Source organism: Triplophysa rosa, linkage group LG11 (genome assembly GCF_024868665.1).
Source record: "Triplophysa rosa linkage group LG11, Trosa_1v2, whole genome shotgun sequence".
Taxonomy (NCBI): Eukaryota; Metazoa; Chordata; class Actinopteri; order Cypriniformes; family Nemacheilidae; genus Triplophysa; species Triplophysa rosa.
Window position 1 is genome coordinate 664,466 of NC_079900.1, and position 15,604 is coordinate 680,069.

Below are 15,604 nucleotides of genomic sequence, written 5' to 3' on the forward strand. Positions count from 1 at the left end.
GCAGCAAGTGGTGCTCAGGATTGTAGAGGTAGAAGACACGAGCAGAGTATAATGAACGTAGAGGTGAGATATTTAAATTAAAATATCGATTCAATTACAATTGTATCGATCTGATACCAATACCAGTGTTGGCATCGATACTATCGATATTTAGATCGATCCGCCCACCCCTAGTTTAAAGCGCGCGTGTGGATTCTCTCAAGAAGTAAGTCGCAGTGTTTTTCAGTCATTTCTGTGTGTTTGGTTTTGATTGTTTTCCTCACTGTGCATTTGACAATAATTGCTTTGAACTGAAATGATGTAAACGAAGGTTTTTATTAACTAACCAAGTATTACTTTTTTGCCCATTGTGTGACCTTTCTGTACAGAAATTTGGTCAATTTATTTTGTCTTATTATGTGCTTCATAAATACATTTAGAATCGGAATTGACTGTGGACAAGTGAGAGTGCGCGTTTATAAGTATCATTACGGTAATATCGCGCCAACGGAAGAGTGTGCGGCACTATCACTGTGTTTACGGTAATATCCGCAACAACCGAGAAGCTGCGCTAACAGAAGCGGACTGTTTCCCTGCGATGTTTGAGGTAATATCAGAACAAAATGTCATGTTTTCATGTTATTTTGACGGATAGTGTTGACACTGAATCATGGTCTTATGTATTTCAGTTATATATATATCTTTAAAGACCTCTTCAAGCAATCTGTTGTTGTGGTTTATAATGACAAGGTTATTCGCTAAAGTTAGCCAAATTTGTTTCACTGTTTAGCGTATTTTAGTTACTTTTAATGCATTAATGAAGTGTAAATTTGAAAGCACATTCTGCAGCCGTGCAATTCATGTTGTGTCCCATTTTGACTAATTTCAATATGCCCTAAAAGTATGCGTTATTTTTGTTATGGAAAAGTATATATATATATATTGGTGTGTAGCAAAGCAGTATACACGCAGATCAATTATTATTTCTTATTTAATTATTTAAAAATGCTATGATTAGAGCCATACTAATATTTTTTTACTATTAAGGACGGGTAACATTAGTATGCAAATTAGGATGCAGGGTGAGAGTAGAGTCGACTACACAGAGTTGATAAAACTTATGTTAAAGTGATACTTCACCAAAAATGAAAATTCTGTCATCATTTACTCACCTTCGAGTTGTTCCAAATGTGTATACATTTCTTTGTTCTGATGAACACAGAGAAAGATATTTGGAATAATGCTTATGACCAAACAGATCTCAACACTCATTGACTACTCAACTCAACTCAACTTTATTTATATAGCACTTTTTACAATTTTCATTGTTACAAAGCAGCTTTACATAAAACATTGACTATAAGCAAAACATTTAAAGTTATACAAGTAAAAACAAAAAAAGGTGAAAACACAGAAGACCGAGACGCGCACACACAGGTTTAAACACACCCATATACAAAACACGGACTCACAACAAACACACACGCACAGTGGGTATCACAGAGAAACACACATTTAAGATAAAAGAGAGAGAGAAACAGGTCAAATATTAAACGTACTATAAATTCCTATATGAAATAAAACATAAATTATGTCAAACTTTAAAATTCTAATTCTAAAGCAGCCCCCTGGCCAGCAAACAGTGCAAAACAGTATGCAAATGGTGACGAGGAACCCAAAACTCCAATCGAGAAAAAAAACCTCAGGAGAACCCAGGCCCAACCAAGGGGATTCCAGTTCCCCTCTGGCAAAAGCTGCTGCCTCTGCACAAGCTCGACAGTGCTTGCACAACAAGGCTAAATAAATTTAGTTATAAGGTAAATTATAGTTTTAAGATTATCATTAATAATCTAATAGCGGTTGAAATTTTGTAGTGAAGACGTGTGAAGTCGCCGCGTCCTTCTTTATCCAGCTCTTGTCAGGTCGCCGCTTCCCATTCTGCACTCTACCATCAGGTCTGGGCATGAACTGCATCCTGCTCGCTGTGGTAAACTCGGAACAATGAGACAAGACTGGCTGAGAGTTAGAGTACTGTTCTACACTCTTTGCAACAAGTACATCAGTTGTTGTTGGAAGTGTTCCTGGTTCCGGTTGATCTAACAGCCTAAACCCTCAGAAGATTTATATTATGGAAGTGTAGTGTATGCAAGATTAAAAAGATGCGTCTTTAGTCTAGATTTAAACTGACAGAGTGTGTCTGCCTCCCGGACAGTGCAGGGAAGACTGGTACAAAATTTAGGTGCTAGATAGGAAAAGGATCTACCACCTGCACTTGATTTTGAAATTCTATGTAATACCAACTGACCGAGAGCATAATGCACGTGAAGGACTGTAATACAAGAGAAGCTCACTCAAGTACTGAGGAGCTAAACCATGTAGGGCTTTATAGGTAATAAGCAAGATTTTCAAGTTAATCAGGGCTCTAGAGTGCGACCTTATTTCTCAATGGTGCGACTAAGAGGGAGAAAAAGTCTCAGCGACTCTGAAAGTCTCCCTGTGATTCAACAACAGACACACATTAGGCCCATATCGTGGTCTAAACCAATCAGAGATAGTGAAGGGCGGACCCCCCCTCTGATTGGCCGTGGTCCAGATTTTCCTGTACGTGTGTGTTAAACGAAAATTCTCTCTCATTGACAGATTTTTCTTACCAGTGACGGAAAAATCTGAAGGCCGTTCGTCCGTCATTTTGACGGATTACAATGAGGGCAATGTGTAACTCCCCGTTTCCCTTCATTAGAGCGAGATATTCTTGCGAAGGGACGTGCGTGTTTTCACATGTCATTGTTACTGACTAGACATATGTGATGCGATCTGGGAAAACCTGTCGGATGTCGCGCTGAGACGCCTATCTAAGTAAACCACATAACATGTAGAATGAAGGAGTATCAATGCACATTTACCGCCAGTCCTGTGTAAACTACGGCATGCAAAGTTTTTTATACAATGTTTCCGTGAGACGACAGAGCTCCCCGTCTGCAGCATTGGGAGTTATCCGATCGCAAAACATACAAGGGATGATCATGAGTCCAGACACTATGCACATGATAAACAACGTAAAACTTGCTTCACTGCTTATTAGTTGTTATCCATAATGTTTGTTAGTTTCCTTGTGTAGTTATAATGGCAGAGCTCTCGTTCTTTAAAGGAGAGGTTGTTCGAATGGTTTTACTAGATGTGAAATAAGTCTCTGGTGTCCCCAGAGTGTGTATGTGAAGTTTTAACTCAAAATACCCAGTGGATCATTTATTATAGCATGTTGAAGTTGCCCGTTTTTGTGTGTGTAAAAACGCACCGATTTTGCTTGTATCTCTTTAAATGTTAATGAGCTTTTCGTCCCAGCCCCTCTCCAGAGGAGGGCGGAGTGTTTCAGGAACTCGTGCTGATGCGTACCGGCAAAAACAAAACATCAAAATGTCAGTAATTGTTAGTGGTGTTCAGCCCTATATGTACGAACCGGAGTCTGACACTGATGGAGAGACACAAGAAGAAGTGACAACCTTAAGAATGGAACAGGACGTTTCCGAATGGTTAGTTGTAATTTTGCAGTTATTGTGAAATGAACGTTCTTCAAGTGATCGATAAGCATTAGCATGGTTCATCATGATAATGTATAAATCGCTGTGCAGGTGCTCGTGTGGGAATTGCAGTAAAATGATTACAGAGCCAGAGAATAAATGCTGCATGGAGGTCGAGCAGGTATAGTTTAGCGTTACTACAGTTATACTACGCTTTCAACGTTGTTCTATCATGTACTGTCACACTTACTTTACGTATTGTTTGCGATAAGCCCGACAGCATGTGAGGGCAGCGTCAGTAAATACAGTTAGACGCTGTACTTCTATTGTTAGCAACATTACCAATATAGCGCGATAACGAGCACATTAGTGGCAATTTTGAAAGACTAATCAGCAACAATATGAGGTGTGATACTTAACGGTACTGCTTCTGCTGGATATGAGGACTGGGCACGAAGTGTTGGTATTGCTCCCGGTTTCAGTAGCAACCTCGTTGAAAGTCCAGCGTTGTACTGGCCCTCATTCGTGAAGCAGTCCGGCGTGAAATGATTGGCAGAAACGTGAAATACTTTACCGATTCTCAGCGGGACATTGCCTTCATAAATGAAATGTAACCATGCTGTTATCTGTAACTCAGCTTGCGGGAGTCTATGGAGACAGTTATGCTGGTCGGTACATCCTAATACAGAACAACTGTAGTGCCTCCGTGGCGCAGACATTGTGTAGCTCCAGTGACGATCTAATGATGGCGACTGTTGTACTTCCCACCCAGGGACTGTGTCTAAGCAAATAGGGCAGATCGTCACCACTGCTGGGTGGGCTTTACCATTGAGTGACGACATTAACGGCAGAATTCAAATCTTTGCTTTTACCAACAGGGTTTTTGAATTACGCAAATTATTAAAAAAGGAGTGAGCACATTTTTTACTGTTTAGACTGCTTGTTTACAGACACTGTGGACACGTATTAATGTTTTAACACATTATAAAAGTGAATTTTGCCATTTTCCTTACTTTCGTTTTATTCAAACGGTTTTGTACAGTATTTTTATAGACTTCAACACTGGGAATTTTTTTTAATTAAATTGTTATTAGAGTAAGTCTTTTACTACTCTAAAGTGACTTTTACTTGTGATACTGGACTGTTGTGCTTTTATTTTCATCACTTAACTTTAAACCCGTTTTCCTCCAAATTCCGTTCCTGAAAATCCTAGCGCTTCAGCCGACCTCAGCCATAACTTTTGTTACATACACAAGGTATGAGCAAAATAAAAACTGATTTGGAGAGGGCTTGAATATGGTATCAAAAACTGTAATATATAAATTTGCACCATGTGTTGGGCTTTCCCAGATCGAATCACATATGAACATAAACATTAAATATATAGATTAATATAAACAATAACGGCTTTATTGGGCATTCAGTTGTATTAAAATACAACAAGTTCCGAGACGCAAGTACAGCGTGATGACGTCACGAACATACTAATTACCACCTAATGCCACCTTGCACCATAGTGACGGGTAATAATAGATTATGACAGATTTTTTACAAGCCTGTCAGTCAAAATGACGGACAATAAAAAAGTCTAGCGCAACCTCTGGTGTGTACGTGTGAAAATGCGTGTGCTGCAGTCAGACAGAGAGGGGAGGAGCCTATAGGCCCGTCAGTTAAACAGAGAGGGGAGGAGCCTATAGGCCCGTCAGTTAAACAGAGAGGGGAGGAGCCTATAGGCCTGTCAGTTAAACAGAGAGGGGAGGAGCCTATAGGCCCGTCAGTTAAACAGAGTGGATGTAGTGCGGATGATGAGAGAGGATGAAAGGAACGATTGACAACTTTTTCATGAATAATGTTAAGTTAAGGCCTGATCCGTCCGAAAATCATAAGTAACGCTCTGACACGGAGCCATCAACCTCCCAGGTTATGTCAAGCCCTGGTCCATTTATCTTGAGATGTTTTAAGTTAAATTTCAATTCAGTGAAGCACTTTAAGCACCAACACTTTTTCAGTAAGTTACCTTTCTTGTAGAATTGTGCTTCAAATAAAGAACTTTATGTTGACCAGATTGTTAGTTAATCATTTACAAGTCAATTTTGCCTTTATGGACAGCGATTTTAAAAAAAGTGAACTGGTAAAACTGCGGTGTTAAATGTGATGCGGTCGAAAATTTGGGTGCACCTAACTTTTGTGCTGGTTCACCAGTGCAACCAGTGCAAAAATTTAGTCTAGAGTCCTGTTAACACGATGCTTTATAGGTAACCAGTGCAAGGTTGACAGAACCGGGGTAATATGTTCATACTTTTTTGTACGTGTAAGAACTCGAGCTGCCGCGTTTTGGACCAATTGGAGTTTTTGTAATAAGCCTGCAGGGCAACCACCTAACAGTGCATTACAGTAATCTAGTCTTGATGTCATGAATGCATGAATTAACTTCTCTGCATCTGAGATTGACAGCATATGACGTAGTTTAGATATATTCTTAAGATGGAAAAACGCAATTTTACAGGTGTTGGCGACGTGGCTCTCAAATGACAGATTACTATCGAATAGAACGCCAAGATTCTTTGCTGACGACGAGGGTTTTATGGAACATCCGTCAATAGTTAAACAGTATTCTTGGTTGTTACTTATAGCAGTTTTCGGTCCAATAAGTAACACTTCCGTTTTGTCCGAGTTCAGTAATAAAAAGTTGTTACTCATCCAGTTTTTTATATCGACTATGCATTCCATTATTCGATGGAACTGCTGTGTTTCATGAGGCTTCGAGGAAATATAAAGTTGAGTATCATCAGCATAACAGTGAAAGCTAACTCCGTGTCGCTTTATTATATCTCCTAGAGGTAGCATGTATAATGCGAAGAGCAGAGGCCCTAAGACTGAGCCCTGTGGTACACCGTACTGGACTTGCGATTTGCGTGACACCTCATTGTTTATTGCTACAAATTGAAAACGGTCGGATAAATAAGATTTAAACCATTTCAAAGCTATTCCCTTAATGCCGACATAATTTTCGAGTCTATGTAGGAGTGTGCTGTGGTCAATGGTATCGAATGCAGCACTAAGGTCTAGCAGCACCAATAACGAGATACAACCTCGGTCAGACGCCAATAGCAGATCATTTGTAACTCTGATCAAAGCAGTCTCTGTACTGTGACATGCTCTAAATCCAGACTGGAATTCTTCATTGATGTCATTCCTTTGGAGGAAGGAGCATAATTGAGTTGAAACTACTTTTTCCAGAACTTTAGATATAAAAGGTAGATTCGATATAGGCCGGTAGTTCCCTAGTTCTCTAGGGTCGAGTTGGTTTTTTTTTTATTTAAGCATGAAACCTAATTGTTTGCATATAAACATACATTTTATATTTTAAAAAGTTTTTAAAATATGCTATATAATATATAAACACTAATATATGTATATATAAAACTTTTCAAAATATAAAATGTATTGTTTATTTGCAAACAGGTTTTATGCTTAAGTTATGCCATTAAAACTGCGACATATGCTGCCTGACACAGTGCTTCATTGTCACGTGAACATGCCAGCTGAAGATAATGAGGAAATTATGTCGCTTCCTTTGCCAAGTGCATTCCAAACGTCTACATAATGGATGCAAATGCCTTGTTCACTCCAAAGTCTAAACTCCGAGGGATCTGCCCTTCGAAGGAGTAGGGCATAGGAATGATGACTATATTTGGAATGTTGCCTGTGATGGTTCGGTACGAATACACGTACCATTACACCCCTACTGGGGGCCTATATACAATACCCAGAATAAATAAATAAATGTTTTATCCTTAGTATTAGGTGTTGTTTCATGAAGTACCATGACTTCAGAAGAATTGTATTTAAAATTAGACTTCTGGGAAATGCTAAAAGTTATTGTAAAGTGAAGCGATTTTACGATCTGTTATCATATCGTTAAGAAAAAGTGCTTTATGAGAGAGAGATCTAATATTTAGCAATCCGAGTCGTAACAGTTGATTGTCTGTATTTTAATATCTGTATTTTGTTTAATTTGTTTAACGTTTATTAAATTACTTTTAAGAGGTTTACGCATTATTTTATGTTTGCTAACCGGGGGGACAGACAGAGTCTATTTTATGATGTTTTGGAGAGAGTATTATTGCATGTTGTGCATTTTGTGTATTCTGCGACGTGAGACGGCAGGCAAACAGTTGGCATGCCATTCTGTCTGCTCCCTGACCTGGGCCCCAGTGAGTCAAGTTTTAGCGTTAAGACTATGTGCCATATTTCTAGACAGGAGAGCAGCCCCAGCCCAGGAGGGATGGAGACCATCTCGTTTCAACAGGTCAGGTCTGCCCTCAAAACTCTTCCAGTTATTTATAAAAACTGTATCATTCTGCAGGCACCACCTAGACAACCAGCCATTTAGTGATGATAATCTGCTATAAATCTCATCACCACGATAAGCAGTGAGGGGGCCAGAGAATATTACAGTGTCTGACATCGTGCTTGCGAGCTCACACACCTCTTTAATATTATATTTTGTGATCTCCGATTAACGGAGTCGAACATTGTTTGTGCTGACGTGAATAACAATCTTACTGAATTTACGATTAGCCTTAGCCAGCACATTTAAATTTGACTTGATGTCAGGCGCTCTGGCTCCCGGTAAACATTGGACTATGGTGGCTGGTGCCTCTATGTTAACGTTCCGAACAATAGAATCACCGATATCTAGGGCACTTTCAGCAGGTTTCTCAGTTGGTGCGTCACTGAGCGGGGCAAACCTGTTCCGAGACTGTATTTGGAATGGTTGAGTGATGTTTTGACCTGTGACTACGCTGTCTCACCTGGAACCGAGCTGTGCGCGTTAACGTTGCTCGCATCCAAAGTGTTTTCTATGGTCCTTACACTCTTACTATCCTCAGATAAAGATTGGATGCGAGACTCTAATTCTAAGATCTTCTCTGTCAGCCTAACTATTTCCCTGCATTTATTGCATATGAAACCCTCGAGTATAACCCTCGAGTTACTTGTACCCATGAGGTACAAGTAACAATAATAGGAGTAGAAGCTATAACTCACCGGGTTTTAAGAGTAATTCCGACTTACCAAAGTTGCTCGATTAATCGTATTATATACGCTTAAAAGAGAAACAGTTAGCACACAAGACAAACTAGAAGGCAAGCTGATGTTCCACAGTGTAAACAGAAAGCAAGCTAGCATGCTAACGCTATGCTAACGGCGTTGCGTTAACGATCAATTTTTGTTTGGATTTTCAAGTCTTTGAAAATAACTCTTTTTAAACCTCTGATTTAACTGTAAACTGTTGGATTGATGCAACGCACTGTGTGTTAAACATGTAACATATCATCTCTTCTCGTTGTGTTCTAACTATTATTTACTTTAGGGAGCAAAATGATCCCCGGGACTTCAGAAGGAGTAGGTGCTTTAAGCGCATCATTGTGCGTCCGGGATGCGCATAACTGTAAATAACGAAGCGAATGCATTAAGCGCATCATTCTGGGTTCAGGGTGCGCAGGCTCGCTTTAACGCCACTCTGCATTAGAGTCTTTTATACGGTTATAGACATAGTTTTGTGCAATAAACAGAGACAGATAGTAGTATTTTTACTTTTTTTAAACGTTTACAGGTGAAAATTTTCACTATAACTACTGTAGGTTAGCCATAAAATATGTCATAATTTTGAAGCAAAGTCCTACGTATTACATACCTAAATAAATTTTTTTTGTCAGAACCTCTAGTAAATTATGTATTACTTCATCAGTCATCATTCAGAATCGTAAAAGAATCGCAATCTCTATTTGAAACAAAAGAATCGGGATTCTCAATTTATCCAGAATCGTGCAGCTCTACTACAAGTGCAAGGATACAAACAAACCGCCGGCAGCGAAGCAGACAGTTTTCCTTTAACGTTAGTTGTTCTTAAACAGAAAACTCAGACCCTGCAGCCCAATTTGCATATTATCTGTCCTAATTAATATTTTAGCAGTTTTGTTCAAATATTTTATTCAGAGTTGTTAATGTGAAAATCTATTTTATTTATTTTGGAAGGTCTGTTCCATCATACCTGATGTTCATTGAAGCAACGAAGAAAGTTGGAGCAACAGCAGTGTCAGAAACCTCAGAATCTTGTAAAGCTAGAAATGTTTTCTAGTTTAAAGAAGAACAAGATTTTCTCTCCAAAAAGGAAGAAAAGGACAGAAGCAAGCGAGCCTTTCACCTGTTCTCACTGTGGAAAGTGTTTAAAAAACAAAGGTCATCTTCAGAGACACGTGAGAATTCACACTGGAGAGCGCCGATACACATGTACTCAGTGTGGAAAGAGTTTCAACTGCAAATCAGCGCTTGAGGTGCACATTAGAATTCACACTGGAGAGCGTCCTTACACATGTCCGCAGTGTGGAAAGAGTTTCAAACGCAAATCAACGCTTGGGAAGCACATTAGCATTCACACTGGAGAGTGCCCATACCCGTGCCCTCAGTGTGGAAAGAGTTTCAAACGCAAATCAACGCTTGCGAAGCACATTAGAATTCACACTGGAGAGCGACCATACCCGTGCCCTCAGTGTGGAAAGAGTTTCAAACGCAAATCCACACTTGATGACCATGCGAGAATTCACACTGGAGAGCGTCCATACACATGTCCTCAGTGTGGAAAGAGTTTCAGACAGAAAACAAGTCTTGAGGTGCACATTAGAATTCATACTGGAGAGCGTCCATACACATGTCCTCAGTGTGGAAAGAGTTTCAAACAGAAATCAAATCTTGAGGTCCATATGAGAATTCACACTGTAGAGCGTCCATGAACATGTCTTCAGTGTGGAAAGAGTTTTCAGCATAAATAGTAGATTTGCTGTTAATTTACTCATCAAGATGTTTCTTCAGTAGAGCAGGAAGGGTTTTTAGCTGCTACCCGTGATATCAAGACCAGTAAAAATGTGTACAATTACAAATACATAAATGACTTCATTGATTTAAATTAAATTAACCGTAATGTCTCAAAAAAGCTTTGCCCATACCTCTTTGAATTTTTGTACAGTACACAGACATGATCACTTCTGATATACAGGTCAATGTCTTGTGTTCTCTTCAGGTTCAGTGTGAATGATGTCAGAGGTGATTTCATGTTCAGTGTCTCAACATTGATCTGACACTAAAGAACAACCGTGATGTTGTGTTTTGTGTCTGTAAGTTATTGAGTTAGAGGAGATCATCCTGAAAGTGTGTTTGAATGATGAGATGAAGTTGATTTTATTTCTTGCGTAAATACTTTTAGTTTTCTCTTTATGTTTCATATTCTTGATGTGTTTGTTGTCTTCTCTTAAGCTCTATATGTTATTATACAGTAAAGTCAGCAGAACGATCATCAAACTTTGAGGTGTTGTGTGTTTTTTGGAGGGTCTGTTACACTCTGGTGTGTTACACTCATTTCAAACTCATAGAAAATGTGTTTGATTGTTATAGAAGTGGTGAGATTCTCTTCTGGTTTAGACATACAAGCGTTGTGATGTGATCATTTATTATTCTGAGCATTTTTAATCAGGCACCTCAGAAGAGACCTGCGGCCTGTTTCAGAAAGGAGGTTTAGTGAAAACTCTGAGTATATTAACCCTGAAATGAGGGAAACTCTGGGTTTTCTGTTTCAGAATGCGAGATATGTCAAACCTGAGAAAGCGCTTATAAACTCAAGCCTGTTTCTAAAAGAGAGGTAATTTATACTCAGAGTCAGTGACCATTAGTGAGTCAGTAACCATTAGTAACTTACCATTAGTAATAGTAACTTACTCTGTGAACCTAAACTGGTCAGGAGCAGGTTTTCTTTGGTGAACCCAGAGTTTCTTTCGATCTCCCCATTTTAAAGCGCAAGTGGTGTAATTCATTCTTTCATTAATACAGTCATTCATGGCACACATTTTGATCACACAGAGACCATCTCAGTGACTTATATGTCATAGTGCTTTTATAGAGGATCCTGTATGTGAAGAGGCTGCATTCATTCATAGGGATGTTCTTTGATTTCAGGAGAGGAATTTAGGACTCGAGTGGAATTTTGTCATTTCCCTGTGGATTTTTATTAAAACTACCATTTTTCTTTGCAGTGAATTAGATATATCAAAATACATCTCATCCCTACTTGCATCAATAACATCAGCCATTGTGGCCGTGTATTACATCAGAGCATTCTTTCCCTTACATATTCTCACAAATGGTAGTTCTCTATGGAGGATAAGAAACGACTTAATAAAGTGTATAAATAAAGTGCATGAATAAAGAAATTAATAAAAACAGACAAATGCAGAAATTAAGCGATAAAGGTAATAACAATTAATTTAGACGTGCAGCCATTCCTACCCAAAACTGCTCCAAGCAGGGTTCGAGCCGACTTCCTGTACAGCACTATAGTCCGTTTATTTTGTCTTTATTATGTGCTGTCTAAATACACCTAGAATTGGAAACGACTGCGTTCAAGTGAGAGTGCGCGTGTATAAGTATCATTACGGTAATATCATGTAAACGGAAGAGTGTGCGGCACTATCACTGTGTTTACGGTAATATCAACAACAACAGAGAAGCTGCGCTAACAGAAGCGGACTGTTTCCCTGCACTGTTTGAGGTAATATCAGAACAAAATGTCATGTTTTCATGTTATTTTAACTGTTAGGGTTCAGACTGAATCATGGTCTTATGTGTTTCAGTTATATCTATCTTTAGAGACCTCTTCAAGCCATCTGTAGATGTGATTTATAATGATGAGGTTATTCGCTAATGTTAGCCAAATTTGTCCTAATGTTTTATTTACTTGAATGCATTAACACTATTTATGAAGTGTAACTTTTAAAGCATGTTCTGCAGCCGTGCAACTCATGTTGTGTCCCATTGTGACTAATTTGAATATGCCCTAAAAGTTTGAGTTGTTTTTGTTATGTTAAAGTATATCTTTTTTTTAATGTGCTGCAAAGCATTATTCACGCAAATCAATTATTATTTCTTACTTACTTATTTAAACATCCTATGATTTGAGCCATATAGCCTAATATCTTTATGTCCAATACTATTTAGGACAGGTAGTATGCAAATTGGGATGCAGGGGGAGAGTCAAGACTACTCAGAGTTGATTAAACTTAAGTCAGTTGTTCTTAAACCCGAAAAATCAGACCCTGCGGCCCAATTGGCATATTATCTGTCCTAATTAATAGCCTTCAAATTCAAATATTTTGTTCAGAGTTGTTAATGTGAAAATGAATTTTTTTTATTTCTTTTGGAAGGTCTGTTCCATCATGATGTTCAGTGAAGCCATGAATGAAGTTGAGGAGAAACATCAGTGTCAGAAACCTCAGAATCTTGTAATGCAAGAAATGTCTTCTAGTAGTTTGCAAAAGAACAAGATTTACTCTTCAGAAAGCAAGCACGGGACAGAAGCAGGCGAGCCTTTCACCTGCTCTCAGTGTGGAAAGAGTTTCAAACAGAAAAGTCATCTTAAGGAGCACATGAAAACTCACACTGGAGAGCGTCCATACACGTGTCCTCAGTGTGGAAAGAGTTTCAAACAGAAATCAATGCTTGAGGAGCACATTAGAACTCACACTGGAGAGCGTCCATACACATGTACTCAGTGTGGAAAGAGTTTCAACCGCAAAGCAACGCTTTATGAGCACATTAGAACTCACACTGGAGAGCGTCCATACACATGTACTCAGTGTGAAAGGAGTTTTAAACAGAGATCAACGTTTGATAAGCACATAAAAATTCACACTGAAGAGCGCAGATACGCATGTCCTCAGTGTGGAAAGAGATTTAAACAGAGATGTACGCTTGACGTGCACATAAAAATTCACACTGAAGAGCACCGATACGCTTGTCCTCAATGTGGGAAGAGTTTTACACAGAAACATTATCTTGAGGAGCACATAAGAATTCACACTGGAGAGCGACCATACACATGTCTTCAGTGTGGAAAGAGTTTCACACAGCAAAATCATCTTAAGGTGCACATTAAAATTCACAGTGGAGAGCGACCGCACACATGTCCTCAGTGTGGAAGGAGTTTCACACACAAAACAACGCTTGATGAGCACATGATAATTCACAGTGAAGAGCGCCCTTACCCATGTCTTCAGTGTGGAAAGAGTTTTAAAGAGAGATCGATGCTTGAGGTCCACATGAGAATTCACAGTGAAGAGCGCCCATACGTATGTCCTCAGTGTGGAAAGAGATTTAGACAGAAATCAACGTTTAAGGTTCACATGAGAATTCACTCTGGAGAGCGTCCATACACATGTACTCAGTGTGGAAAGGGTTTCAGACAGAAAAATCATCTTAATGTCCACATGAGGGTTCACACTGGAGAGCGTCCATACACGTGTCCTCACTGTGGAAAGAGTTTCAAACAGAAAACACGTCTGGAGGTGCACAAGAAAATTCACATTGGAGAGCGTCAATGAACATGCCTTCACCATAAAATGTAGATTTGCTCTAAAAGGAACACTTCATCTGAGAAATTAAATTAGCCTATATTTTACTCACTCTCACAGTGGAATTTGAAAATAGCATTTAAATTCTCTTTATGTTTCATATTCTTGTGGTGTTTGCTGTCTTCTGTTGAGCTCTACATGCTATTATACAGTAAAGTCAGCAGAAGTCACTAGATATGACGACAATCAAACTACTAAGGTGTTGACAAAGACTAGTGATGGGTCGTTCATGAACGAATCTGTAAAATGACTCGGGAGTAACGAGTGTCTCAGTGAGTGATTCGTTCATTTTGTGTTAACTGCACGTGTGCAACATTGTGCCAGAAACAGTAATGAAGTTCGTCTCTCGAGTCATCGGGTCCGAGTCCTTATACCGGAAAGAGAAATGATTAGTTCGTCTCTCGAGTCATCGGGTCCGAGCCCTTTTGTTCTTTTGTCAAACGGTAGCTCCGCAGGCAAACCTGCAGCCTGTACCGGAGTCTTCGAGTCCGAGTCTTTAACGTTACGTGACCACTTCCCGGATCATCAGTCAAATGCATGATGTACGTGTTATATGTTGTATTATAGGAAGAAATATTGTAAAATGATCAAAAGATATGTGCAATAAACATCTTCTCTAAAACGTACCGTTCTGTTCTTTTTTCTGTCAGTATATTCATAAATGTTTCTTGTGGATTTCTGCATGTGTTTTTAATTTATCTTAATAACTAACTATTTTGCATAAGAACTGTGCTGGCAAAATATAAACATAAGCAACACTAGTAAAGTCAGTGTTTATGTCTAATGCATATATCACACAAGTGATCTCTTATTAAATAATTGCACATTTAAATGATTTCAATAGCCTATTATTATATACTTTGCAAACTGCATGAGACTTTTTAGTAAAAAACAACAACCTGTAAACCTTATTGCATACCTGAGTGACCCAAAATTGTTAATGAATTAGAAATACATAACTTTACAGAAATGCATCAAAAGCAAGAGTTAAAAACTGCATGAATGTGTGTAAGGGAAGTCAGGAAATAAGTTATTTTTGTATGTAATACATTAAACAAGCATCTGTCATATCACGTGACAAAAGAACGAACGACTCAAACCCGAAGACTCGGTAGGTGAACTAATCATTTATGTTTTCTGTAAATGCAGCCTATGGGCAAAATAAGTCTCTAGAGTTGAGCTATAATCCTTTTTGTTTCTTGTACAGATTCCAGAGCTTATATGGCTGTCAGGAAATAATTAAATAACTGTTTCTCATAACTTGTCCCTAACGACAATGTATGTTATTTCTTATTATATATCTGATCAAAACTAGCATAAATAAACGTTATGGGGTAATTTGGCTATTAACATGCTACATTAATTTAACTCTGCTCAGATGAACGAAATGACTCGAAAAAAGATTCGTTCATTTTGCTCAACGAGATTCAAACATCCGAATCGAAAAAATGACTCGAACTTCCCATCACTAACAAAGACATCGAGTATCTTTCTAGAACTAATTTACTTACGGACTTTCTTTCATTTACATTGATTATATGTTGAGTTCTAGACTGTTATATTTGACTGCCCTCTAGTGTCTTCTTCCAGGTACATCATACATTAGTATGTTTCTAAATATTCAGTTTGTCTCGTGGTGTTCAG

General features: G+C 38.6%; 2 protein-coding genes across 3 annotated transcripts; both read left to right on the forward strand.

Annotated features, from left to right (window-relative positions):
• LOC130561131 (gastrula zinc finger protein XlCGF57.1-like) lies at nucleotides 1–14,892 on the forward strand. Of its 2 annotated transcripts, none has more exons than XM_057345276.1 (2): nucleotides 1–63; nucleotides 12,755–14,892. In XM_057345276.1, the coding sequence occupies exons 1-2, from the start codon at nucleotides 52–54 to the stop codon at nucleotides 13,928–13,930; spliced, it is 1,188 nt and encodes a 395-aa protein (XP_057201259.1). In that variant the 5' UTR covers nucleotides 1–51; the 3' UTR covers nucleotides 13,931–14,892. The 2 variants fall into 2 exon arrangements, with proteins under 2 accessions (XP_057201259.1, XP_057201260.1); XM_057345277.1 differs by lacking the exon at nucleotides 1–63 and adding an exon at nucleotides 11,830–12,102.
• On the forward strand, nucleotides 439–10,841 carry LOC130561161 (gastrula zinc finger protein XlCGF49.1-like). Its single transcript, XM_057345330.1, has 2 exons — nucleotides 439–586; nucleotides 9,540–10,841. The coding sequence occupies exon 2, from the start codon at nucleotides 9,632–9,634 to the stop codon at nucleotides 10,292–10,294; it is 663 nt and encodes a 220-aa protein (XP_057201313.1). The 5' UTR covers nucleotides 439–586; nucleotides 9,540–9,631; the 3' UTR covers nucleotides 10,295–10,841.
• Nucleotides 14,893–15,604: the final 712 nt, after the last annotated feature.